This window comes from Anoplopoma fimbria, chromosome 1, assembly GCF_027596085.1.
Source record: "Anoplopoma fimbria isolate UVic2021 breed Golden Eagle Sablefish chromosome 1, Afim_UVic_2022, whole genome shotgun sequence".
NCBI classification, from domain to species: Eukaryota; Metazoa; Chordata; class Actinopteri; order Perciformes; family Anoplopomatidae; genus Anoplopoma; species Anoplopoma fimbria.
In genome coordinates this window covers 4,018,812-4,046,311 of record NC_072449.1, presented here as the reverse complement: position 1 = coordinate 4,046,311, position 27,500 = coordinate 4,018,812, and the positions used below count along the sequence as shown (strand labels likewise).

The window sequence follows — 27,500 nt, the reverse complement described above, 5'->3', positions numbered from 1 at the left end:
TTTCTCTTTTTCAAATCTCTCTTTCTTTTCCTCTTTCTGTCTTGTCACAAGTATTCCGACTGTTTTCTGTGAATTTGGTAATAGCTATAATCTGTAAGTGATAATCAGGTATCATACTGGGTCAGTCCAAAGTCTTGAGATAAAAGTCTAAATGGGACATAAACAGTTTAGTCTGAAAAAAGTGTTTGTTACAAATTTACACTGATTAAAAAAAAGGAAATCTCATAATTCAAGTCATTTCTATATCACAACTTATTATTACTAAATATCCCTATAACTAAAGCTAATACCATTTTGACCTATGTAATGTTTGACACACAAAACCTTCAGCCTAAAAAGTTGAATCTTTCTTTACTGATTTTTTACTGTTTGACAACTGTTTTTGTCATCAAAATGTTAGAAACAAAATATGGAAAATGGTCATAAACAAATCCCAGAATCCAAGTTGATGTCTTCAAATTACTTATTTTTTTCCGACAACAAAAAAGATCATGTGAAACTAAGACGAATTGCAAATCCTCCACAGAATATTTGGCTGTTTTTGCTTGATAAATGTCATAAAGTATAACTAACGTTGTTGTACGATTCATTTTCCATCAGTGGACTCATTTGTGAGGAATGTTGTATTTCTGACATGTGATCTTGGGCCTGACTGAGCTGCAGTGATATTATGTGTCCTGACAGCTTTTGTGTTTCTACTTTTTTCATCTCCGTCTCAGATCTGAATCAACACTATTGTGACCTTCTTTCTATAAACCGCCCGCTCCGTTCCCCACTCTCTACTTCAAACAAGTCTAAAGTTCACCAAGGCCAGAGCACCCTTTTATTTGTGTGTTACACTTAATTAATTCCCCCTCAGCGTAGGGGAAGTTTTGTGCGCAACACTGTATTAGTTCCCCCCCTCAGATGCAACAATAAAATACAAGAGAATCCAAATATCTCCAGGCCCCTCATGTGAAACTGATCCTCTCTCCCCCCTTCGGCGGTTTTCTCCCTTGCAACACCAATAGCAGTGGGAGTCAACTTAACATGCATTAGGGGCAAATTGGTAAAGAAACATTCAAGCACGAGGGAGGCAATAAGTAAAATATTTTCAAAGGGGGGGAGGCGGGAGGAATGGAGACGTCGCCTTAAGCCTCTGCTGAGTATCTCGCAATTTTGCACTCGTCGATTGTTAGCTCTTTATCAGCCTGTGTGTGAGTTTAGCGCTTTAACAGGAATGATATCACTCTGCTTTAAGAGGAGACATTTCAAAATGGCCACCGTGGATTAAGACTCAGTTTCATCAGCTGTTTTAGAACTTTACTGCAACGTGATGACAAATGCTTTCTAGCCTTGAAGGCCCACGTCACTTACAACCAAACAAAAACATGTTGTATGTGAATGGTGCTGCTCCAGGACTCGTGTTTAAGATGTTTGGGGAAAGGAATTCGGGGTGTAGAGCGCAGGGCTTTGGAGTTTTTTTGGGAGGGCACGGCTGAAAAACAAGAGATGAGGCCTTTTTTTTTTTTTTTTTTTTTTTTTTTTTTTTTTTTTTTTTTAATGTAGCCTCTCCCCTCCTCCAGTTCCTGCATGGAGGAGGGCGGCTAGGAATGCTTTCCCCTCCCCGACTGGAGCAGCATGCACGTTCCTCAGCATTTCACAGGGATTTGGGTCCCTGGGAAAGCCGAGGCGGCCGGGAAGAAAATCCTTAATCACTTTGGAATTACCTATCGGTTATGACTGCTACCGGGGTATCCAGGACTTTTTTCAAAAGAAGCGACAGAGTGGCACCTTCTGACGTCTCGGGAGTCTGGTCGTGGTACGATTTAGGGAGTTAAGCTAAGGCCGGCTCGTTTGTTTCACTAAGCATCATTGAGTAAAGATACAGACGATGGGGTGAAATGATAACAGGGACTGATTATGATACCAAGAGAGGAAATAAAAATGGCGACCAGCATGTTCAAAAAAAAAGTCACACTTCATTTTTCACACCAAATTCGCAAACTTTTTCTGCACGCCACCCTCCTTAAACAAGCACCACCTTCTCCTCCCTTTCTCATTCTCCCTCCTTCTCACCCCCTCTCTCTCTCTCTCTTTGTCTCCCCATCTCTCTCCCCTTCTTTTTTTTTCCACCCATATTTCTCTCTGTGACTCTCGGGGGCTCTTTGTTGCTCCACAGAGCCGAGGGTCTTTGCCGGCGATTTCCACGCTCCATCTGTGGAATCCGTCATGGCTCCCCTTCGGCCCTTCACAGTGGAGGGCTGTCACCTGCCCCACGGGGGAGCTGAGGGGTGGGTGTGGGGGGTGGGCATAAAGAGGCTCGGCAGAGGGCTCGGGGGGTTGGGGGTAGATGGGTGCACAGCCGGGGGCATTTCTAACCCCCCCCTCCCCCAAAAAACACCCCCTTCCTCCAGAGGGAACTGTAAGAGCACCTGAGGGGGTGAGAGGGGTGAGAGGGGCCGTTGTTGCCGATGTAAATGTCCCCATGGGGATAGTCCGTCTGGGCATCTGTGTGTTGGTTTGTGTTGTTGTTGATGTTGTTGGTGGAAGCGTAGTACATCCACAGTTTGTTGGGCCTTTCTCAAGGCTAAGAACACGAGCTAAAGGGAAAGGAAGTGCGACCCTCAGGATGATTTTCATCCATCTTTTCTTTTCTTACTCTAAGAGAATACAATAAGCCTGTCTGTTTTCTAGTTTTGCTTTTCTTTCTTGTGCAGCTGTATTTAGTGAAAAATAAGAAATCAACCATCAGGTGTGTGTTGTGCCCTATCTGGGAAATGACATACATTTATCAGTTTACTGTGAATGGTTAAAAAAAAAGTCAAAATTAGATTTAACACATATGTATGATACAAATTAAAATACCAGTAACTTTTATTGATGGTTAAACCATCTATTGTCCATTCAAAATATATTGAAAGACTTTGTGTTTAGATACCCACGCTCATGACACATAAGACACTTTTATAAGTGAACTTTTCTGAGCACTCCTCATCACAAGAAGACTATTATCTGTTTAAACGAAAATAAACTTTTGGACGCATGTAGACGTAAAGTCTGGGTGAGAATCAATAAAAAAAACTATTTGCTGCTTTTCAATTTATGGTTATTTCAAGGCAGAATTTACAAAAAATAAATAAAATCATGAGTCTATTTGTAGAAGATGGACAGTTTTACGTATAAGCGCCCAACTAAAAGTTTCACTTTCACCTTGGCTTTCGGCTGAATGCAACTCTTTTTGGCGATGGATGATCATTTTCCTGACATGCTTACATTTTGAAGTCACCAATTAGAGAATTATACATTTTTAATACAACCATTCCTGGTAATTGCAATATAAACTCACAGTAACTTGTTAGATTTTTGTAAGAACAACAACCTGAAAGAAGTTTCCACTGTTGCACGAATCACTCACATGTCTAATACTCTAAAATATAATGTAATGCAAATTTAAGAGGCAGGTGATGAAGTTTCGTGAGTTGAGGGTAATGTTTTGGTGGCAAACTTGTGCCAAGACGGAGGGCAGCCACCAAGTCACCCCTGAAGCTCACAAACACACAAACACACACATACACACACAAAGGCTGCAGCACTCCGAGCACATGACCTTGTCGGGCTTCCCCCAGATTCCACATGCACTTTTGAGGCTACGTTAATGGAGCTTGTCAGCCCCGAGGCGTCTCCACTTTAGCCTCCATTATCAGAGCTCCCCCTTAGCTCACAAGCTTTTCAGTGTGGTCAAGCAAACACACACACACACACACAACACTTTCTAAAATGTTTGTAACGATGAAACATAATGCCAAATCAGCATCAGGATGTATTTTACCTCTCTTGCTTAAGACAAAAACGAAGGAGAGGTACGAGAAGAGGAGGCTGAGACCTTTACCCCCCTCCTCCCCCTCCTCCCCCCGGATCTTATCCAACCTTGTAAACCTGTGGTTTCAGAGTGCCCCCTTTTCCGTCATCGCCTCTCTATCCCTACGATCTGATCACATCGATTTGGCACCGTCAAATAGCCTTAGCCAATCAAATTATCCACTCTAGCCCTCGTATCGCTGCCCGCCTCTACACATATGCTATATCTTAAAATACTGTATTTATGGCCCCTGTAAACACTCTCCACTTCTCCCTGTATACTTATTCTCCACCTCAGCTTAAAGGAGCAGGAGGAGAGGGAGGGGGGGAGTTGGAGGGGTTAGGTTTGCAGACATGGAGCTGGCTCTTGTCAGCTCATCGAAATATGAGAAAAATATGAGCCTTAAAAGGGTAAAATTATCTGAGGAAAAGGCCCTGGAAAAGCAGGATCGCCCGGGAGCCGAGGAGCATTAAGCCGCAAAATAAGAGAGGAGCAGTTGGGGAAAAAGGCGAGGGGGGGGGGGGGGTGGGGGGGAGGTGGAAGGGGGTTGGAGGAGAAAAGAAAACTGTTTAATTTAACCAAACTGAAGCCCTGAGAGGTTCACAGCGCACGGGACTCGGAGCCAAAACAACCTCTCCGAGGGCCAAGAAAGCCCCAAAATGGATCCCAACCGAGCAGCGCCGTCCCAGGGAGGAAGGGAAAACAAGGAGGAGGAGAATGGAGGGTTTAGCTGAAACAGGCTGTTGGAGAAACTCTAGGCATTGCTGTTTTTGTTTTGTTTTTTTAAAAGGGGGGAGCTTAAATATGTTCACCAAGACATGAGACAGTCGGCGCTGAGTGTGTACGTAAGAGTGAAAGGGGGACGTGGAGTTTGGGGGCTTTTGGGAATTGATTGGCCATATGCGGACTGTTTACACCCCTCGTCAGGACATCCCAGTAACTCTTCTGGGGGCTTTGGTTAATAGTGAAGCTAAATTGAGCCTCTGACACATTACTCCCCCCCCCCTTTTCTCTCCACCTACACAAAACAAAAGGCAGAGGAGACAAACGCGGCGTTTATTTGGGCGGGCCGACCGTGCTGCTCCCATTCAGGAGCCGGGGGACTAAGTGACTGGCCGACTGCATTAAACAGTATATAGAAGTCAAGACAGGCAGATGCTGGGCCGGATAATGGCTTTACTGACAGCTTATGGACCCATCTGTGACTCTTTCTGCTGGGTTAAGAAAAAAGATGCCGTGTGTGGGAGGAAAGGAGGGAGGAAAGGAGGGGAGGGAGGTTGGAGGAGGGCGAACTCACTTGACTTGCTAAGGAGGAGTTTCAAACCTTCACAGCTGCCCTGGAAACCAGAGTGTGCCACAGCGATGTGTGGGTTTTTTTTCAAGCATGGGGTTAAGAAAAAAAGTCATCATGACACGACAAAGTGTACGAGGCTGTCATCAAAAGAATGATGGGAGTCGTTGAGGATGTGGTGGTGGTGGTGGGGGGGTAAACCAGGAAGTGGTTACCTGTCATTTGTAGCTAAATGTGTTGCTAACCCCGTTTCCTGTGCGGCGCTGGGGGAGAGCGACCCCTGCGACCCCCGACTGTTCGTCTGTTAACTCACAGCTCCGGTCGGCGGGGCACTTGTTGAAATCCAACAAGGTGAGCTGTCATCCTCACTTCTTTTTTTACACTGACAAGGAGGATGTTTGACGGTTTCATCTCTCTGTCAGGAGGCCCACCTGCTGACTACAGCAGCTATTCATGTAAAGGCCATCATCATCAACAACGCAGAAGCAAAGAGCTGTAGTAGTATGTCTAGTGTTTCATCCTTAAAGGGACAGTTCACCCCAACATCAAAAATACATATTTTTTCCTTTTACCTGTAATGCTATTTTTCAAACTAAGTTGTTTTGGTGTAAGTTGTCTAGTTCTGGAGATACTGGCCATAGAGATTTCTGCCTTCTATCCAATATAATGGGAATATATGGCACTCTGCCCAAGAGTGCCAAAAACATACATATTTGAAAAACTCAGCAGGAATGTCTTTCCCAAACAAAAAGAGCAAAATCATGGAGGAATATTTTCAACCATAGTTCTTACATGAGACTGATCACAACAAGGCCTGTGGATTATCTTAAGTAACCCGAGTCATCATTTCTGGAAAGACACATTGCTGTTTAGTTTTTCAAATGTATTTTTTGTTGGTGCTTTGAGCATCCCAAGCTAAATGCCATAAAGTTCTATCATATTGGAAAGAAGGTCAATATCTCCAACACATGGCAATTAAAAAACTATCTAGATTGATAACCAGCATTACAGGCAAGTAAATATGTATTTTTGTTGTTAATTGGGGTGAAATGTCCCTTTAATATCAGCAAAGAATTGGAAATTAATCTTCATGAATCCGATCTGGTGCAACTCCTTTTATAAAAGTTTTACGTAAAAACGCATATAAAATAAGATGCGACATGTAGAATAGCAGTAATGAACTGTATAATGCTGCATTCATGTGCCATCGGAGTTTCCTAGTTCTTTTTCCTCAACTTTCAGATGGCAAATATTACTGAGGAACTCCTGGTTTTGGCAGAGAATCACCTATTTAAACACGGAAATACCTGTAATCAAGTTCTACAGAGCCGTACATTCATTCCAAAAAGCCCGGAGAAAATTGATTAGTTTCATCCAGCACACTGTGTTTGGGAACACCATGTAACGACTCAGTGTGACACACAAATCTATCAGGTAGTTTGAGGAGATATTCCCCACATGGCCCGATGTACAGCATTAAAACACACATTTAGATCGACGCCACACAAAAGCTTCGGGGCTAATTATCTAACAAGGCTCTGAATGGGAGTCAGGCTTCATCAGTCAGGTGATTGACAGCTGCCTGTCCTCCATCAGGGACGTAGATGCTGCGTTTCCTGGCCTCCGGATGGCCTCTGCAAACTTTGACACTCAACCCTAACCCCACACGACACACACACACACACACACACACACACACACACACACACACACACACACACACACACACACACACACACACACACACATTTCAAAAAACGACCAAACTTGCAAACATGGCGACGGAGGCATAAGAGGCAAACGCACGCACTCACATTCTTCCTTATACTTTCTCAGAAACACACACAAACACACTCATTGCACATTAAAAAACAACCTCTCTCTCTCTCTCTCTCTCTCTCTCTCCCCCCCCCCACTCTCTCTCTCTCGCTCTCTCTCGCTCTCCCCCCAGCTGTTGTGCCTATAGTAGTGCATACTTGCAGCAGATAAAGAGGGGCCTTATTCTAAGGCGAGCCATTCTACTTGACCTTCGCCGGGCCCTTTTCACTCTTTCACTCCCTTCAAACCGTCTTTGGGGCTCGCTCTCTCTCCGCTCAATGTGGCTAGTCCATCACGGGTGAAGGCTGGGGCGCTACAGCGGGGGAATACCCCAAATACCCCCTCCCCTCCCTTCACACACACACACACACACACACACACACACACACACACACACACACACAACATGCACGCACGCACAAGCCTCCCTCCCTCCCTCCCTCTGTCTCAGAAATCACCCTGACTTCAAAGTTGGTGTGCATTCATTAATTGCCCTTTGAATTGATATCAGAGGGTCACAATAAGAGTGTGAAAGGAAAAAGAGGCTTTAATGAAGCATAGAGCGGCCATTCATTTGCAGATAACTATGTTTTCATGCTTGAATAGTCGTCGTGCATGGGCTTATTAGAGAAAGCTCACGAGAGAGGGAGGAGCGCGAGGAGGGACGGGGGAGAGAGAGAGAGCCCCCCGGGGGGAGAGCGGAGAGGAGAGTGATTTGGTGCCGGCCACTTGGCCCTCGTGCCCCTCTTTGCCCTCGTGCCCAGCGTCTCACTGAGTGACACATTCATTCTCTGGACGGACAGACAGAGCTCTCTTCAGCAGACACTCGGCTCCGGACAGTAATTGCCAACAGCTATTCTAAGACCCGATCCGGAGCTTATGGGTTCCTGTGTTTGGCAGATTTGACGAGATGGAAAATCAAATGGCAACTTATACGTCTGCCGGGTGTTTTTTATCAGTTATTCGGTCAATTGTTCGGTCTTTATAACTGTAGGAAAGCAACTTTAAATGTCGTAAAGTCCAAAGTGTCTTCCTAGGTCTTGTTTGTCCAAAACATTACAGATAAAACACAGAATCCTCACATTGGAGAAGCTGAAACCACAGAATTTGCGACCTAAATCATTAATCCATAAACAAAATCGTTGGTATTTATTTTCCTGTCTAACCATTCAGTGACTCACCCTTTCTGCTTTATCACTTACGCATCATTAAACTGAAATATCATGTATAATTTATAGTATTGGAAAAACATCTTTTATGCAAACTTTGCTGACGACAGTTGCGTATATATCGGAGCCCAAGCTGCTTTAAAAGAAACCGGCCAAAACAATTGAGCTCATTGAGCCAATGCAAAAAACATGAAACTGGAATAACATGAAACAGTTTCTTGCACATATTCTCATTTTGGAAAAGTTTGATCAGTGGATACTTAAGAGTGTAAGCACGTCAGGTTCTTCAGACGACAACTGCAAACCGCTGACACAACAGTTAACGTGGAAAGTCAGCTAAAATGTTTCTGCAAACACCTTCTTCACTAAACACACTGCTCTGTCTGTGCTCTCCACCCATTCTCTGCCTCCACCTCTTCTCCCTCTGGCTCCTCTCCTTCATCACTCCTCTCCTTCCTCTCGGGGGCCCTCATCCAGTGCGTGCCCCTTACATGTTACGTTTGCAGCACGCCACCCTCCACCCACCGAGTGGCGGAGAGGAAAAAAAAAAGAATAAAAACCTACGTTCTTCAATTCACTCGCATTATTTACACAAACAAAGTCCCCAACTCCGTTTCTGTGACAAAGCCAGCTAAATCTTTACGGCTCTTTCATGTATTGTCTGCTCGAGGTTCCCCCTTTGTCCCCCGGCCCTTGGCCCGGGCCCTGGATACAATGAGCCCGGGGGAATGGAGGCAGATTGAAGGAATGCGCCTCAATAAACCTAATTATGACATGATGACTGCGCTCACCATGGTAGGGGTTTTTCAAAGATCCTGGGCTTATTCAATTAGCCCTTTCCAGGATCCCCTTTCACCAAATAAAGTTATCCCTTTGACTGTTTGCATTGCAGAGTGGAATGTGCGTGTATATGTGTGTGTGTGTGTGTGTATGCAGTTGTGCATATGTATACGTGTGTCTGCGCGCACACACACACGGGCCGGGCCTAAATGGGAATGTATCGGCCCTCAACAAGGCTCCTCTGTATTATCTGGCTAATTTCACCTAAGTATGGACTCTAAAAGATACACTGTGAAAATGTGGGGCAGGAGGAGGGAGGAGGCGGGGACACCGTGACTGTTTTAATCATTAACTTTGTCTCCAGGGTTAATTACTATGACGCGGGGAGTTTGGGTATAGGAGCCCAGCAAAAGGGCCTGGAGGGCCAACGCTGCTGCCAGATATATAAATATTTGATAGAACGTGCAGAGGGGCTGTTTTTTAAACTTGACTTATTGCATGGGAATTTGGAGGGAAATGTAGTTTTCGTTGTATTCTGATGTCAAAAGACTGGCTGTGTGCACATAGTTTAGTACTTTTTTTTTTTTTTATATAACTCTCACCTTTGACCATATAACTGAATATTTAATGCCACCATTCAATAGAGTCATACAATCTGTAAAACAGGGCTAAAGCTTTGGTGTACGTGTCACATTATCAGTATGGTGTTATTTTGAAAGTTTTGGTATTATTGTATTTGTTTATGAAATATAATAACTCAAAAGATATTTTGCATTGAAAATGTATACTGGTAAAGTATATATCTGCACACTTAGATCTAAGCAGGAACATCTCATTTTTAGCTTTCGGTCTAAAGGACATTGAACATTTATAACAAATATATGTGTTGTTCCAAAACAGACAGCTTCAGAAATAAAAAGATAATAATAGTGGCCAATATATAACATTTTATGTATTAGTGTATTTATAAATAGCTACTAATCAGATGACACTGCAAGAATTTTTAATTGCAACTCAATATATTCAGAATCTCCCCCACAACATGTTATAATAAAGAAGTTATTTAGACACTTTTACTTGGTGGAGCTCAGATATGAGACGAGCTGTGGCCGGAGGCTCAGAGAGACAGAGAGACAGAGAAAGAGAGAGACAGAGAAAGAGAGACAGAGAAAGAGAGAGACAGAGAAAGAGAGACAGAGAAAGAGAAAGAGACAGAGAAAGAGAGAGAGAGACAGAGAGAAAGAGAAGGAAACTAGAGGGAGAGGGGCGGTGCTGCTCTCCAGATGAAAGTGGGATGAAATAAAAGACTCGATTTAATCTGCTTGAAGAGATTTGGGGAGCAAGTGGTTGGAGGAGGAGGAGGAGGAGGAGGAGGAGGAGGAGGAGGAGGAGTTTTTTCTGGAGTTGTGCGCATCATCGCAGGACGGGTGGCCGGTGGTGGGTGGTGGTGGTGGTGGTGGTGGTGTTGGGTGGAGGCATTGTGAAGCTGCGCTCCGGGCCAGACCGGGGCTCTCCGGGGAGAACATTGGTCCCCATTCACCGAAACCACTCTTTAATACACTCCCTCCGTCGTTTAATGTGACATAGCACAATATCGACATCATTTAGAGGACATTATTAATGCTCCGAGGGGGCAGCATCAAAGAACCAGTAATGGATCAAGAGATGGAGTATTATTAGCATCAGGGCAGCTTTATTATGACGAACACCGCAATAAGGCTTCAACCAAAAGCTGTTTTAAAGCTCTGACATAACAAATAAACAACTTATTAGTATGGAACTTTTTTTTTTTTTAATACTGACATTATGTTTATGTGACTTTAAATATGTTTCACTGGCTTTTCAGCTCCCTGTCATATATGTGTGGTCGCATGTATCGAAACATTTTTCTTTTTTTTACTTTTTTAACTTTAAAAGTGCCACATATTTCATCTACATTTGTGCGCGGGCACGTGTCTAGCTCTTCTCGGGGGCGCGCACGCACCCTCGGGGCTCTACGTGAGTGGGGTTCAGGGGCCTCAATTGTCCCTGTGACCCCCAAAAGGAAACATTTTGTAGGTGAAAACGGCCATTTTCCCTCTCTGAACGGGGCCCTCTAAACCTGAATAATTCATCCTTCATTGCGGCCTCACAGTGTGTCTTGTCGGGCTTTTCTTTTTTTTTTTTTTATTATTATTATTATTCTGTGGAGAAGCTTTTCTTTTTTTTTTTTTTATTATTATTATTATTCTATGGAGAAGCTTTTCTTTTTCTTTTTTTATTATTATTATTCTATGGAGAAGCTTTTTTTTTTTTATTATTATTATTCTATTTTTATTTTTTTTATTATTATTATTATTCTATGGAGAAGCTTTTTTATTTTTTTTTTTTATTTTTATTATTATTATTATTCTATGGAGAAGCTTTTATTTTTATTTATTTTTTATTATTATTCTATAGAGAAGCTTTTATTTTTTTTTTTTTTATTATTATTATTCTATGGAGAAGCTTTTCTTTTTCTTTTTTTTATTATTATTATTCTGTGGAGAAGCTTTTATTTTTATTTTTTTATTATTATTATTCTATGGAGAAGCTTTTTTTTTTTTTATTATTATTATTATTATTATGTGGAGAAGCTTTTATTTTTCTTTTTTTATTATTATTATTATTCTGTGGAGAAGCTTTTTTTTTTCTTCTTCTTCTTCTTCTTCTTCTTCTTCTTCTTCTTCTTCTTCTTCTTCTTCTTCTTCTTCTTCTTCTTCTTCTTCTTCTTCTCCTCTCCTGACTGAATTATAAACAGGTTGCCTTCTTCTTTTTAGGCCAAAATCTGTTTCCAAGCTGGCCTTTTGTCCGCGCGGCAGCCCGAGCGTGAGCCCCAAATGGACTCTCGCGCCTTTGTCTCCCAAGTTCATCCTCGAGCGTCCCGTTGTGTGCGCGAGGCTCGTCTTTGTGGGGACTTGGAACCAGTTGAACAAATGTTTGATCAACTCATCTGGGGGACATTTTGTCTCCTCCGACCAGGGGCCCTCCTCTGTCCTCCTCTGGGACACCTCGCTGCTTTAAATGGTTTTAAAATTAAAGAAAGAATAGATGGAAACTGTTTTAACAACTGGTTTATTCTCTGGTGATGGGTTTATTAACTGGCATGATGAAATATGAAATATTAAGTCAGCTTTAATAAACTAAATTAAGACTGAGGGTAAAATGTCATCTCTTTAAATGGTTTTAAAAATTAAATAAAGAATAGATGGAAACTGTTTTAACGACTCGTTTATTCTCTGGTGATGGGTTATTAACTGGCATGATGAAATATGAAATATTTAATAAACTTAAGCTTCAATTTGAGGAGCTCCTGAGGGTAAAATGTCACAACTATCGTCACCTGGAGCGTTTTATTCCTGCCTCGTTCACTTTAGCTGTCACACACTGTGCACACCTATAATTAACTTTCCAAAAGGAGAAAAAAAAAAAAATATATATATCTAAATTGATTTCATCCTCACCGCGAGAGGAGGAGATGGAGCCATCATGGAGGTCAGTAACACAGTAATTGTTTGGAAAGTACCAAATTAAAGCGTGACGAATTTACACACTAATGACGTAGGCAGAAAAAAAGTAAAGTAGTGACATTTAAAATGGGTTAAATGAGCCCTAATGTCAGCTAGAGAGCAATGAGCCCCAAACCTCTCACATATCCAATTAGGCCTCTAATGAGGGGAATTACCAACAAATGTTTTAGTCCTTGGCTTACAACGCGTCCTTTACAACAATATAGTTTCCACCAAAACACTTCAGCCAAGACAAACAGCACTGGGAACTCTTTAGAGAGGTCCTTTTTATTTCTTTAGATTCCACTTGTTTCGAAAAAATCCCTTTAAAAAAACTTTAAACTTGAGTAGATAAGTCATTCCGCCTGGTTAGAATCCACTACACAAGAAATAAATTGCATTGCAATTTAAAAAAATATATTTTTAGTTATTTAATAATAACTTAATTTGATTAAAATTAATAATTTATATATAAATATATTTTTATTTTATTTTATTTTATTTTATTAAGCTTTATTTTATTTTCGGTGGTCACGTTTTACAGTTAACTCTGTCTTTTCAAACACTAATAAAAAAACATATTTCTTGCATGAAACTATGCATATGAACTGTGTTTCCATCCTTTATGAAAAGCATTGCAGTTAAATAAAGTTGATTTATAAAGTCCAATGCAATTTTTCTTTTGGTAATCTGGCATTCCTATTCCAAAAATAAATAAATAAATAACTAGAAACCATCTTTAAACATGTTGCTGTTCATCCACTCTGCTTTTTAAAACCACTGCACCGTCACCTGCTGCTCGGTTTACGGTGCATGGCCTCCTGGGAAAAGCATTATCCGGAGAGATATATGGTCGATAAAGAATTCCTAACAAAGGACGACACACACTCTCCACCCCCATCCTACAACTTTACAGCTCCAGCTCCTCAGAGAGGAGGCTAAATAAAACCCATTCTCCTCCACACAGCAATCAACAGGTCGCAGGTGCTGAATTCTAGAGTTTCAACTGGGAATGTATCAATCTATAATTTAATATCAGAAGATAAATAGCCTGTTCCATAGCAATAATCCCCCAAAGCACTTCCTAAATAGGCAATTTGGCGAATATATAAATAAAAAGTGAGATTAGATTCCTCCCATGTGGCCTGTATCTGATGTGTGTGAGGTCACTGGTGTTAACAGCCAGCTATTGTCTTCCACATCACCCACAGATAAGTTGGAGAAGTTCACTTACATCTGTCTCCCAGGATCCCTTCGATGCTGTGTTTGGCCCTCCGGTCGTTTTCCTCCAGCTCCTTCCTCTCGATCTCCTCCTCGTCCTCCTCTTCATCGCCTTTACCCCCGAACTTACTCCTCATGGTGCGACTGATGGAGCTCACTGTGGAGGTTCGTTCAGAAAAATTAATTATACATTTTAATAGAAAAACAATAATATTCGCAAAGTATTAAGTATAATATAATTGGCACTAAATTAAAATATAACAAACATACACTATAGATAATAATAATAATAACATAATATAACACATATATATACACAACTATAAATATATATATATATATACACAACTATAAACATATATATACACAACTATAAACATATATATACACAACTATAAATATATATATATATATACACAACTATAAATATATATATACACAACTATAAATACACAACTATAAATATATATACACAACTATAAATATATATATACACAACTATAAATATATATATATACACAACTATAAATATATATATACACAACTATATATATATATATACACAACTATAAATATATATATATATATAACTATATATATATATATATACACAACTATAAATATATATATATATATATACACAACTATATATATATATATATACTATATATATATACACACAACTATAAATATATATATATATATATATATATATACACAACTATATATATATATATATATATATATATATATATATATATATATATATACACACAACTATAAATATATAACAAGCGTAATAAAGTTGTCGAAAGTCTCTTAAAATTAAATCACTGAAAGAAATGGTAGATTTGTTAAAGTGGGTCTTTTTGTACTTTACTTAAGTTTTTTATTATTATTATTATTATTATTTAAAAAGTAATCTATATGATAACCTGTTGAGGTCGAAGTTTAAATTGATACATAAAGAAATAATCAAATAATAAGAATAAGAAATAAGATCAGTAATAATAATAATAATAATAATAATAATAATAATAATAATAATAATAATAATAAATTCATCTCTGTCTGCCCTTGTTACCTGAAGGCACGTTGTTGCGGTCACATATCCCATCCTTCAGTAACTTATCCCGAATCTCCCAGCTAAACATACCCGGGTTTTCCCGCTTGTATTCTTCTATTCTCTTGTCTACGTCCGGCGTCGTCCCCTGCTTTAAAACAAAGGTCACAGAGTCACAGAGTTTATTCTCTCTGCTGTGGCCTCAGGGCCCAATGCAGACATTACCTCCACAGACTGCAACACCAGCAAGTTCACGTTTACATATGCATTTACATCATGATAATCTATCTTTATTTTGTTGTATAGTATGTGTATTTATTGTCTGTTGTAGTTGTGTATAGTATGTGTATTTATTGTATTTATTGTATATGTATGTTGTATAGTATTTATTTATTGTGTAGTTGTATAGTGTATAGTATGTGTATTTATTGTATTTATTGTCTGTATAGTTGTATAGTATGTGTATTTATTGTCTGTGTAGTTGTAGTATGTGTATTTATTGTCTGTGTAGTTGTATAGTATGTGTATTTATTGTCTGTGTAGTTGTATAGTATGTGTATTTATTGTCTGTGTAGTTGTATAGTATGTGTATTTATTGTCTGTGTAGTTGTATAGTATGTGTATGTAGTTGTGTAGTTGTATAGTATGTGTATTTATTGTCTGTGTAGTTGTATAGTATGTGTATTTATTGTGTAGTTGTATAGTATGTGTATTTATTGTATGTGTATTGTATAGTATGTGTATTTATTGTGTAGTTGTATAGTATGTGTATTTATTGTCTGTGTAGTTGTATAGTATGTGTATTTATTGTCTGTGTAGTTGTATAGTATGTGTATTTATTGTCTGTGTAGTTGTATAGTATGTGTATTTATTGTCTGTGTAGTTGTATAGTATGTGTATTTATTGTCTGTGTAGTTGTATAGTATGTGTATTTATTGTCTGTGTAGTTGTATAGTTGTATATGTGTATTTATTGTCTGTGTAGTTGTATAGTATGTGTATTTATTGTCTGTGTAGTATAGTATGTATTTAGTATGTGTATTTATTGTCTGTGTAGTTGTATAGTATGTGTATTTATTGTCTGTGTAGTTGTATAGTATGTGTATTTATTGTCTGTGTAGTTGTATAGTATGTGTATTTATTGTCTGTGTAGTTGTATAGTATGTGTATTTATTGTCTGTGTAGTTGTATAGTATGTGTATTTATTGTCTGTGTCTGTGTAGTTGAGCTGCTGCAACACTTGAATTTCCCCCATGGGGATCAATAAAGGAATATAATAATAAAGGAATATAATAATAAAGGAATATAATAATAATAAAGGACTATAATAATAAAGGACTATAATAATAAAGGAATATAACACATATACATCTGTACCTTGGGTTTGCTGCCTCCGATGGCCCCGGGCCTGATGGAGCCGGTCTCTTGGTACCGACACAGGATTTTGGACACGCATCCGTGGGAGACCCGCAGCTGTCTGGAGATGACGCAGGGCCTGATGCCGTGATGGGCCATCTCCACGATTTTGTGTCGGATGTGGTTGGGCAGAGGTCTGCCGTTTATGAAAACCCCCCCGAGCTGGTTCACTCGGCCTTGACCCAACGGGGTAGACACTGAAGAAAAGGACACTTATGAGAGGAAACCTGCCAGCAAAGTGGATCCAGTGCATGCTGTTACAGAGGAGAAGTTACGTTTTAACTGAGACCTAAAATGTACTTGAATGCACCAATAACCAGATTATATAACTGCTCCAAATACAGCTGACAATAAAACGTTTTACGCAAAGTATCCCATAAAAACATAGACAGTGTTAAATAATATTAAAAAAACACACAACCTTGTGGTAATAGAATAGCTTAATAAAGTGTGATTAAATGACACCAAGAACAACAGAAGTGCTGCAAAAGCTACAAAACTAGAGATGAATATAATGAATTGTCAGTTCAGGAACAAATAAAGTAAGATGATTATGTTATTCAATTCAATTCAGTTTATTTTGTATAACCCAGAATCACAAATTACAAATTTGCCTCAGAGGGCTTTACAATCTGTGCACATTTTATGGCTATAAAACTTATATATGAACAAATATTTCTGGATGAAAGATGTACAGCTACATAAAAACATCATAAAAATAGTGTATTTAGTCCAACTAGAAGTGGACCTAACATGTCTTCCATGAGTTATAAGCTGTGTGATGCGTTCAGGTTACCTTCCAGAGGGAAGCCACCCCGGGGGTAGTTCTGAGCCAGCGTGGGTCGCATCATCCTGGGTATCGACCCCGCCAACGCAGTCATACCTCCAAACAGCCCGGTGGCTACAGAGCACCTCCTGCTGCTGCTCCAACACACAGTTTATGTGCAATAAAATAAAAAAGAGAAGAAGCTTCCTGGATGAAAAAAAGGTTTTTTAGCCTCAGTCAGGCTGCAGCAGAGTCCCGGGACGGATCAACCCTCTGAGGATCAAATGTGTCTATAAAGAAGAAGAAAATCTTTTTTTATTTAAGATGCTTAATAAGGTTATTCTCTCAGTGTCCTCGGTTCATGCAGGGACTCCACGGTGATGGATATTGTTGTTGTTGTTTGTTTGACACCGGTTCAAAGTGAGAGGAGACAGTCAAAAGTAGCAGAGCTCCTTCTCTCTCCTCGTCACAGCTCCTCCGGCTGGGATTGGTCGAGAGGGGTGCAGCGCTGATTGGCTGAGGGCTGGAAACTTTGGTCCAATCAGAGAGACGCTGTCAGTGTTCTGCTCGGATGGAACAGGGGCGTCGATTCACAAAAAAAAAACAGAAAAAGAAACAAGTCTGTGTTCTGTTAAAGCACCAAAAGGTCTCAGAATGTGCTGATGGGATGAGGGAGGAAATTATGAAAGAAGAGGTATAATTATTTAGTTAATGTGGTTGATTATTCAGATATTTTACTTAAGTAAAAGTACTAATATCATTACATTACATTACATTACATTACAGTCATTTAGCAGACGCTTTTATCCAAAGCGACTTACAGGAAGTGTATTCAACATAGGTATTCAAGAGAACTACTAGTCACCAGAAGTCATAAGTGCATCTCCTTTCTTAAACAAGCATCTTAAAGCATAAACCAGAGCAAAAGTATAGTGCAGAGGCAAATTACTACGAAAACAATAATTGCAACAGACTAATACGAATATAATAAGTGCTACAAACTACTACGAATAGGATAAGTGCAGTAAACGAAAAGATAATCTTATGATATCAACCTGTGAAAACGCTCCACTACAAGTAAAGTCCTGCTTTCAAAACTGTACTGAAGTAGAAGTAAGTAGGCAGCAAAATGTATGAAAAGTAAAAGTACCCATTGTGCATTAAGATGTTATGTTTCTGGATTAATGTTGCTGCTGCATTGATGTGTATGCTGCATGTTTTCACTCCTTTATATGCTGCTGGCTGGTTTGTTCTACAGCAATGCATCACATTCTATAAGATCATCTTATGTTTGCAGCATTTATCTCCTGTGTAAAGAGTTTACGTAGCTTTTGGGAAATTCTGGAAAAGTAACATTTGATCCTTTAATTTATCAAAAAAAATGTAAAAGTCAACACATCTGGAGAAACGTGGTTTTCACTGGACATGAAGGGGATGAAAGAAATGTAATCTGTAAAGTAATTTAAGCTGTCAGACAAATGTAGAGTAGAGTAAAAAGTACAATATTTACCTCTGAAGAAGTGTAAAGCATAAAATGGCAAAGTTATGCTACTTTATAGTTTATGTATAAAGTAGCATAAGTACTTAAATATTCAATTGAAATATTCAATCTAAGTACAGGTTTACTTCATAAGAGTCTGTGATTATCAGTCACCAAGCTGTTCACACTGGTCCTGATGTGAGTTCATCCATCCCCTCTATTAAACACACAATAAAATCAAATAAATGAAATATTAATAATTAAGGATATAATTAATGCACAGACTATAAGCCTGTTGGCACTGACTGACACTCAATGTTACCCAATACAAACAGACAGAAGAATTACGTCACTACAGAAACGTATCTATTTTCTATATTTCAAGGAAGGGGGACAAAATATTAAGAAACACTTTCAGTCTAAAACAAACCAGCTCTAATAAGAATAAGAATAAGAAAAAGAACAAACACAACTAAAAAGTAACATTTATAATGAATAACGCATTAGGACTATCTTGTTGTATTATATTGTATTTCATAAAAGACTCCATCTGTGTATCTAAATATAATGTGATTTGACACCAACACTTGCAGCCACGTTTATCAACCACATTCACTTCAGTATTATATTTATTTCAGATTATTAACACACAGCCTGGTGCTCCACTGGACTGAGCTTCATCTCAGCTGGATTCTGTCTTTATTAACCCAAATCTAAAGAGCCAAACGAGTGACTTTTGCTTCTGCAGACATTTACGCATCATTGAATAAAGAAACCTTAAACTAAATCACTGAGATCCTCATCTCCTCCCCAAACATGTCCAACATGCACGCCGTCTCACACGACCCCCCTAATTAGTTCCCACCCCGTGGTCTCGTATATGACACACATGGTGCTAAAGTGTGTGCACCTCCAGGAATTTATTGTGGGGCTTTTTTTCCAGCCTGAGCTCCAGCCAGCCGAGGACAGGCTGGATGGGGGACGTGCGTCCCCAGCAGGAGACGACGCCAGGGCGGCCGTAAAGCCAGTCTGGAGATCCCCAAATGTCCCCACATGTTTAATACTCAATGTCGTCTCAATAGACATAGAATAAAGGAGCGAGGAGTTGCTGTTTTTAACGCCCAGCCTCGGGCCCTGTAGCTGGGTCACAGCATATTTTAATCCCTGAAGCAAAACTCTGATTTCAGAACAAAAGCTCGGTTTACTTCACTGTCCATCACCTGGAGAAATGCAACTCCATCTTTTCTATTTCACCTTCAAATGATGGTGTGAGTCTTTACACCATCGAACGATCAGTTTTTTTCCTGTTTAATTCAAATCTGAACATTAATTCAATGTAATTCTTGATTTTGGACACATGGCGACCCTTCCTCAAGTCGAACAGGTGTTTTCTTTATTTTTTATTTTTTTACCTCTATAGGCAATCAAGGTGCAGTAATGAAGCAAATCTATAAAGCAGCAGGCCTGGGAGAGAAAGTAGTCCGTGGATGAGAGTGCGGATGGGAATATGTTTTTCTGTCTCTCTACCTTTGGGTGACTCATGCAAAACTAAAGCTGACCCCCCCCAAGCACCTGATCATCCCCTTCCATGGTGAGTCCCTGTCATGCACCTTCATTTAGGGAAGAGGTCTCCCACAGGTTAAGCAGGGTTCAATTAACATTCTCCTCTTTAGAGTCGCTTTGGAAGAAGAAGGAGAAGAAGAAAAAAAGTCACTTCAAATGTTGACTTTGCTGTCAGAAACAATAGGTGGACGCTGGGTTTAAAATCAGCAGGGCCGACGGGGGGTCTTTCACCTGCTGAGGAGGAGGTCATTATCTTCACACTGGGGGTTATGATCCATCACTCAGGTTGTCATAACACGGCCTCGAGGAAAGGAGAAGGGAAACCCCAGTTTGTTCCTGACAGATTATCACATCTGTAATAATAAGATGATAATAATCATCAAACGAGCTCTATTAGGGGCCTTGGGCAAACTAGCACATGGGCTTTAGATTCAATTCAATTCAATTCAGTTTATTTTGTATTACAAATTTGCCTCAGAGGGCTTTACAATCTGTACACATGAGACATCCTCTGTCCTTCCCTCACATTCACAGGAAAAACTCCCCTAAAAAACCCCTTTAACAGGGAGAAAAAAGGAAGAAACCTCTGGGAGAACGACAGAGGAGGGATCCTTCTCCCAGGATGGACAGAATGCAATAGATGTCATGTGTACAGAATGAACAGCATAACAGAGATACAACACATTCAATGTATATGACATAAATGATTCATATAATAAGACTACTTATAATAACAGCTGTTTTCTGCAAGATGAGTATCAGAATAAAATATGATATTAGTCTGCAGTCATATACTAGAAATGTGTGTTTGGTAAAACACTGCTTAACTCAGTAAAAAAGAAGAAACCATCAGTCTGGTGTGGGAGTGTCAGTGATCTTATTGGAAATTGGATATTACAGCCGAGAAAAACAAATATATAAAAAAAACAGAGGGGGCAAATGGGAAACAGAGGAGGGCATGATGAATACCTCCAGCCTCTTTTCTTTAGAGGCGACACTGAATCCGCGTGTCCAATCCATTAGCCATTACCGGAGGATGAAACCCAAAGTCAGAAATCTCGCTTGATGAGAAATAAATGAGTTGCATCACGTGCTCGTTACAAACACACACATGTCACATCAGTTAGTTAACATTGTAGCATATTAAGGTCATAATCCATACAGAGATAAGAGAGATACAACAGGGTTATGTCATTTAAATACATATAATATTTTTGAATTAGTCAGTCCACAGAGAGGAGATTGAGATCTGTATTTTGTTTAACACTATAATATTTACTAATAGACCAGTGAAAAATCCAGCATTAATTATTATCTGATTTATAAGTAAATAGTGTTTATTTTTCAGGCATGAAAGAAGTATTTTAATATTTGTACTTAAGTAAAAGTTACAGTACTATAATGAAAATATACTCAATCACAGTCCTGCATTGAAAGTTTACTGAAGTAAAAGAGCTGTTCATAAGAATCAGGAGCTAAATGTAGTACTCATTATGTAAAATGACCACGTTAAGAGAGTTATATTTAGCTATTATTGGAATATTACCACGGTTGTAATACCTTTACACTGTTGGGTACTTTAATACAATAATGCATAGTTTAAAAACTCATAATGTTGTGTATAAAATCTTGATAAGAAAAGTAGAAACGACAGCAGTCAAATAAATATTGTGAGGTAAAGTATATTTTCCTCTGATTTTATAAAGAAAATGGCCTCAAGTAAAGTACCTCAAAGCTGTAGGCCTACCTAAGTACTGTACTCAGTAACATTCCACAAATATTTATTATAGGTTGATATTGCTTATACTTCTTGAAATAGGCTACTAGATGTATTTTATTATAGTTATTATAACTATGATTCATTGTCTCCTGACGGTCTTTAAATGCAGTTTTGTTGAGTGTTACTGTACTAGTGTTGGTGTTTTTACTCCAAACTGAATAATGCATGTTTTAAAAACTCATAGTGTTGTGTATAATATCTTGATAAGAGAAGTTTAAAATACAGCAGTCAAATCAATATAGTGAGGTAAAAAGTATATTTTTTCTTTGAGCGGGAATATAGAGTCTCGTAAAAAGAAAAGGGCTTCGAGTAAAGTAAAAGTACCTCAAAGCTGTACTCAGTAGCATACCACAAATGTTTATATAATAGGTTCATTTTGCTTATACATCTTGAAATAAGCTCATACATGTATTTATTATAGTTAGAACTATGATTCATTGTCTCCTGATGCATTTTAAATGCAGCTTTGTTGAGTGTTTCTTTAGTGTTTTTACTCCAAACTGAAAAATGCATATAATAAAAACTCATAATGTTGTGTATAAAATCTTGATAAGAAAAGTTTAAACTAAAGCAGTCAGATAAATATTGTGAGTATAAAGAAAAGGGCCTCAAGTAAAGTAAAGTACCTCAAAAGTCTAGGCCTACTTAAGTACAGTACTCAGTAACATTCAACATATGTTTATTAAAGGTTAATATTGCTTATACTTCTTGAAATAGGCTCATACATGTATTTATTATAATTAGAACAATGATTCATTGTCTCCTGACACACTTTAAAGGCAGTTTTGTTGAGTGTATCTGTGATATTTTTAGTGTTTTACTCCAAACTGATTAATGCATAGTTAAAAACTCATAATGTTGTGTATAAAATATTGATAAGAAAAGTTTAAACTTAAGCAGTCAAATAAATATAGTGAGGTAAAAAGTACATGTCCCTCTGAATGTTAGTATAAAGTCTCATGGAAAGAAAATGACCTCAAGTGAAGTACAAGTACCTCAAAGCTGTAGGCCTTCTTAAGTACTGTACTTGTAACATACCAAACATGTTAATATAATAGGTTAATATCGTGTATGCTTCTTAAAACAGGCTACTAAATGTATTTATTATAGTAAGAACTATGATTCATTGTCTCATAAAGCATTTTAAAATCAGTTTTCTTGAGTGTATCTTTAGTGGTTTTACTCCAAACGGAATAAAGCGTGTTTTAAAAACTCATAGTGTTTATTTATTATAGTTAGAACTATGAATTCCTCCTATATTTTCCTCTGGCTGGCACTATAAAGGTTAATATAAAGATGATTTATTGTCTCCTGATGCACTTTAAAGGCAGTTTTGTCGAGTGTTTCTGTAAGAGCATTAATGTTTTTACTCCAAACTGAATAAGTCAGCGTTGTAGCTTCTGACATGGAATACAAAAACAAGAAAAACACAAGTTAGAAGCCTTGACCTAAAGTAGCTTTTCCCCTCTTTTTAAGTATGCTACTGTAGTGTAACGAGAGCCATTGAACTACATCATCCAGACGTCATCACCAAGAACACGTCGTCTCATCTCGTTTGTTGTCATGGCTGACGTTAAAAGCAAGCACTGGCCTCAAACTATTTTCCGGTAATCAGTGTAACTGTAGAGCTTGGCCCGGATACACAAAAGACTTTAGTGTTGTGATCTGATGAGTTAACAGAGTTGTTTACATGGTGCTGAGAATATGAAAGAGAGAGAGAGGTGGGGGGGGGGGGGGGAGCTACTGACAGTTTTAATTTATGACCCATGAAACTTCTGTCCTTAATACTAACCTGTAATTGGGTGTAACACCGGCTGAATGACTTATTTTATAGGAAGTAAAAAGGAGCCTCACAGTCTGCAATATTAACATATTTAAGAATGTATTTACTTTTAATCAAGTTTCAACCACCAGCAGTTTACACAACTAGACCTCCATGAGAAATGCAATCAAGCAGACACATATGTATTTATATTATTAATAGCATGTAGTATTATCTGTCTACCAGTAGGGGGCATATTTGATCTTTGAGCCTGCAAAACACCCAGCACTGACACAATGGTTTGATGCTTAACATGTGATTCCTATTAAAAACACAATGTGTTACACTTGTGTGGACATGTGATCAGCTTGTTTAAACAGTTCCAGTTATTATGTAAGACAAAAGGATGGACGCAACCGAATATTCCATGGATTCCTTTAATACTGAAATGTGTTTTTTTTTTTGTATGTATGTAAAACAGCACATAAGGAACATTTTCTCTGTGCAAATACTTTTGGTACTTTAACAACAACCACAGATTTCTCATTAAAAACCAACGGTCCTCTGAAATAAATACAATACTCTTACATTTAACAAAAAAAAAAAAGGTATTCGACCCGGTTACTCGAGTCAAATACGAAGGTGAAAGTGCATCGTCTAAAAAGTCTGGAACAAGGGGTTGGGCATGATTGACGCAAGCGTGGGAATCAGATTTGAGTGGGAGTAAAGAGTCATGTTTCTTTCTTTTTTTTTGGTTTGCTTTTTTCCTCGTGCAGTGAGGAAGGGATACCAAGAGTGAAACAAGCGCTTAGAATAAACCACTTTAGTGTCCGAATCGTCTCCGAATTCTACACTTGAGTGTTGATAAGAAGTTCAGGGAGCCAGAAACACAACACAGTGGAACATCATCTCTCAACATGAGGGGTCTTTCACAAATACGGTACCACTTTTTGCCATATTCAAGAATAATAAATAAATAGTTGTATAGATTGTAGCAACGACTGCACACACAGAATTTACCAACGGTTCACAGAAATGTTGATATGAAGGAGTTTATCTGATCCTTTTTGATGTGTTTGGTAGTTAAGTGTTTGTGTTTTATGTGTATTTCTAAGGGGGAAATAAACGAATAAAGTTTTAGTTTAGGCAAATTTAACATTTGTCCAGGTGTTGAAATAACACAAACACGCTTATTTAACTTATATGCCGAATTCTAATCACAGCAGCAAAGCTCGTTTAAGTTTTTGGATGTAATTAAGACTCCTGACAATCTCAAGAGGAACTACAGTGACACTAAATCTATCCTTTTAGAAGTTGTTCACCCTGTCTGGTGTGTCCAGGAAACATATACTTTAGATTCTCACACCTTGAGGGAAGAAGAGGATAAATGTAGCCAAGAAGGCGGCCTGATTGTACACATATCTTTCTTTAAAGCCAGATGCAAAGAGACTGCCATATTTGTCATAAGTATAAAAAAAAAAAAGGTGCCGATTTGAGAGGCAGCTCCGTGGTTGGAAACCCTGTTTTCTACGTCCGTTTGTGTGAATGATGTGACAGAAAGAGGAAATCCCTGCTTTCACTGAAACTCCAGCTGGACGCCGTCTGTGGCAGGAGGCATGTGAACCATCGTGATAATGATTAAAGTGAATTGGTTTTTTTTACTTCGTTCAGCAACAAAGGTGAGGCACACGAGTCAGGAGACACAATGTCCCTTTTTGTTAATTTAGAGTAGAAACAAAAATCTGTGACCTTTCAGGAGCCTAACATGCACAAGAGTAGCCAAACACTGTCAAAATCACAAGCCGATCCCTTCGAGAATAAATAAAAAAAAAACCTGGGAAGAGGAGCAGTGTTTTAACGGTGAGAAAACAGGAAACGGTGACATCCTCTAGGAAAAGTTCAAGCACAAAGGGTTGAGAGAAATGGTCTTCAAGAAAAGATGGACGACACCTATCCGACTCAACACGTCTCTGTGGGCTATTTACACGACTTCCTTGTGACGGAGCGATACTTCGGAAGGCTTCTCACACAATCCTCCATCAGCTCCGAAAGTGAACATAGCTAAATATCTGTACAGTACATTAGTGCTCGGCTGAGATAATAAGAGTGGGTCATCATGGACAGTTATCATACAGTGAGTGGCATAGTGGGAGATGCATATAACTTAGCAGGAAAGGAGGGGAGGAATCCAATAAGCACTTCACATTCAGTCATCATCAAACCAACCACAGCTGAGATCCAACACCAAAGGGCGGCGGGCGGGGGAGGGGGGTGCGAGGTCAAAGTTCACGCATGGAGACGCCCAGGTCAGCTGGGCCCATGCTGGCAGTTCAAGTGCACACTTTGAGGACCAAAAGATTATCAAGGATCATGTCGGCCTATTGCTCCAAACAACACGAAGGCCTTCTGGGTGTTTGCTATATAAGAAAAGGCCATTTTTGGAGGAGATTTGATTCCTAGAAAAAAAAAAAAAGGTAAAGGGAGAAGGAGAATCAGTGTTCAGTATTATGTACACAATCACACACCCATCATCTCCACCTCCATCTCCATCTCCATCTGCATCCAGAGTCAGAGCCAGCGGCCGTGTCAGGCGTTCCTGCGGGAGTTGCTGGTGGCGGACGAGCGGCCTGTCTCATGATCTGGTCTGTACTTGAGCCAGCAGATGAGCCAAGTGACCACCACCGAGAACATGGCCAGGATGCTGGCCACCGACAGGCAGATGGGTCCAGCCGGCGAGGGAGGGATGCTGTGGCTGTGCACGAAGATCAGGCCCATGAAGAGCAACACCAGCATGGACAAGAAGGAGAAGATCACGCACACGCACCCAGTGGTCAACGCCACCCTTTTGCAGCTCTGGCAGCTGTCGTAACGCACCGAGTCCTGTGAGAGGGTGGTGGCGGTGGACACGGTGGTGCTCGGGGTCGCCTGGCTGACGCTGGACGCGCCCGACGCCTCCTCCCGACGCAGGGCGACGAGCGCAGGATGGAGAGGAGGAGGATAGGGAGGCAGCGCGTCCTGGGGCAGGGGGTCCGAGTCGATGTAGAGAGGGAAGTCCTCCGTCACCTTGGTGTTGTTGGGGAGGTTCTGGATGCGGTAATCTGGCACAGGGGTCCGGTGGCGACACACCGGGCAGCTGATGCGCCACGGCCGCTCCTCGCGTAAATGGAGAGTGTTCAGGCACTCCTCGCAGAAGGTGTGGAGGCACTCCAGGATCTTGGGTGCGCGTCGGTCCAGGTCGAAGTAGTTGTAGCAGATCTTGCACTCGTACTCCTCGTAGGGGAGCGCAGCGGGGGCCCTGCGCCGGGGGCCACATCCACATCCACATCCACATCCACCTCTGCCATGTCATCTTTCGCCATTCAGGCTCTCCGGCGAGCACAAAGGGGAGCTGGCGGACAGATGCTGATGACGGTGCACGTCTCTCCTCCTCTCCCCCTCCTCTCCTGCCCGCTCATTGAAGCGCCATCATCCCCGCAGACATTGCTGATGTGTGTTTTTCTTCATATATATATAGATATATATGTGTGTATCCAAATATATTGGTGCTGTATCAGAGCTGTGCTGTCCAAATGATCGGGATCCCGGTTGAAAATGGAAAAAAACAAAAACGCTCTCGGTTGCTGCTCGGCTGTGTGGGAATAGATGATGTAATGGTGGAGAGCCCGAGAGCCCGAGCATCCCACAAAGAGAGAGAGAGAGAGAGAGAGAGAGAGAGAAGAGGATGATGATGATGATGATGATGATGATGGTGATGATGGTGGTGGTGGTGATGATGATGATGGTGGTGATGATGATGTGTCGCCCCGAAAGCCCCGTTAAAGAGAGAGAGAGAGAGAGAGAGAGAGAGAGAGAGAGAGAGAGAGATGATGAGATGATGATGATGGTGGTGATGATGATGGTGGTGGTGATGATGATGGTGGTGGTGATGGTGATGATGATGATGATGATGGTGGTGGTGATGATGATGTGTCGCCCCGAAAGCCCCGTTAAAGAGAGAGAGAGAGAGAGAGAGAGAGGATGATGA

General features: G+C 40.0%; 2 protein-coding genes across 4 annotated transcripts in view; both read right to left on the bottom strand.

Annotated features, from left to right (window-relative positions):
* pax3b (paired box 3b) overlaps positions 1-17,006 on the bottom strand; it is a 27,434-nt gene extending 10,428 nt beyond the window's left edge. For all 3 annotated transcript variants that reach the window (XM_054604196.1, XM_054604276.1, XM_054604344.1), the window contains exons 1-4: positions 16,922-17,006; positions 16,087-16,322; positions 14,732-14,861; positions 13,661-13,804 (exon numbers count right to left, since the gene is read on the bottom strand). In XM_054604196.1, coding sequence (XP_054460171.1) covers positions 13,661-13,804; positions 14,732-14,861; positions 16,087-16,322; positions 16,922-17,006 — 595 coding nt within the window. The remainder of the gene's footprint in view (positions 1-13,660; positions 13,805-14,731; positions 14,862-16,086; positions 16,323-16,921) is intronic.
* Positions 17,007-26,062: 9,056 nt separating this feature from the next.
* LOC129088542 (E3 ubiquitin-protein ligase rnf152-B) lies at positions 26,063-26,835 on the bottom strand. The gene is given in 2 exon segments (XM_054599565.1): positions 26,063-26,800; positions 26,803-26,835. Coding segments are annotated over 2 exon segments (771 nt in total).
* Between the last annotated feature and the right edge of the window lie 665 nt (positions 26,836-27,500).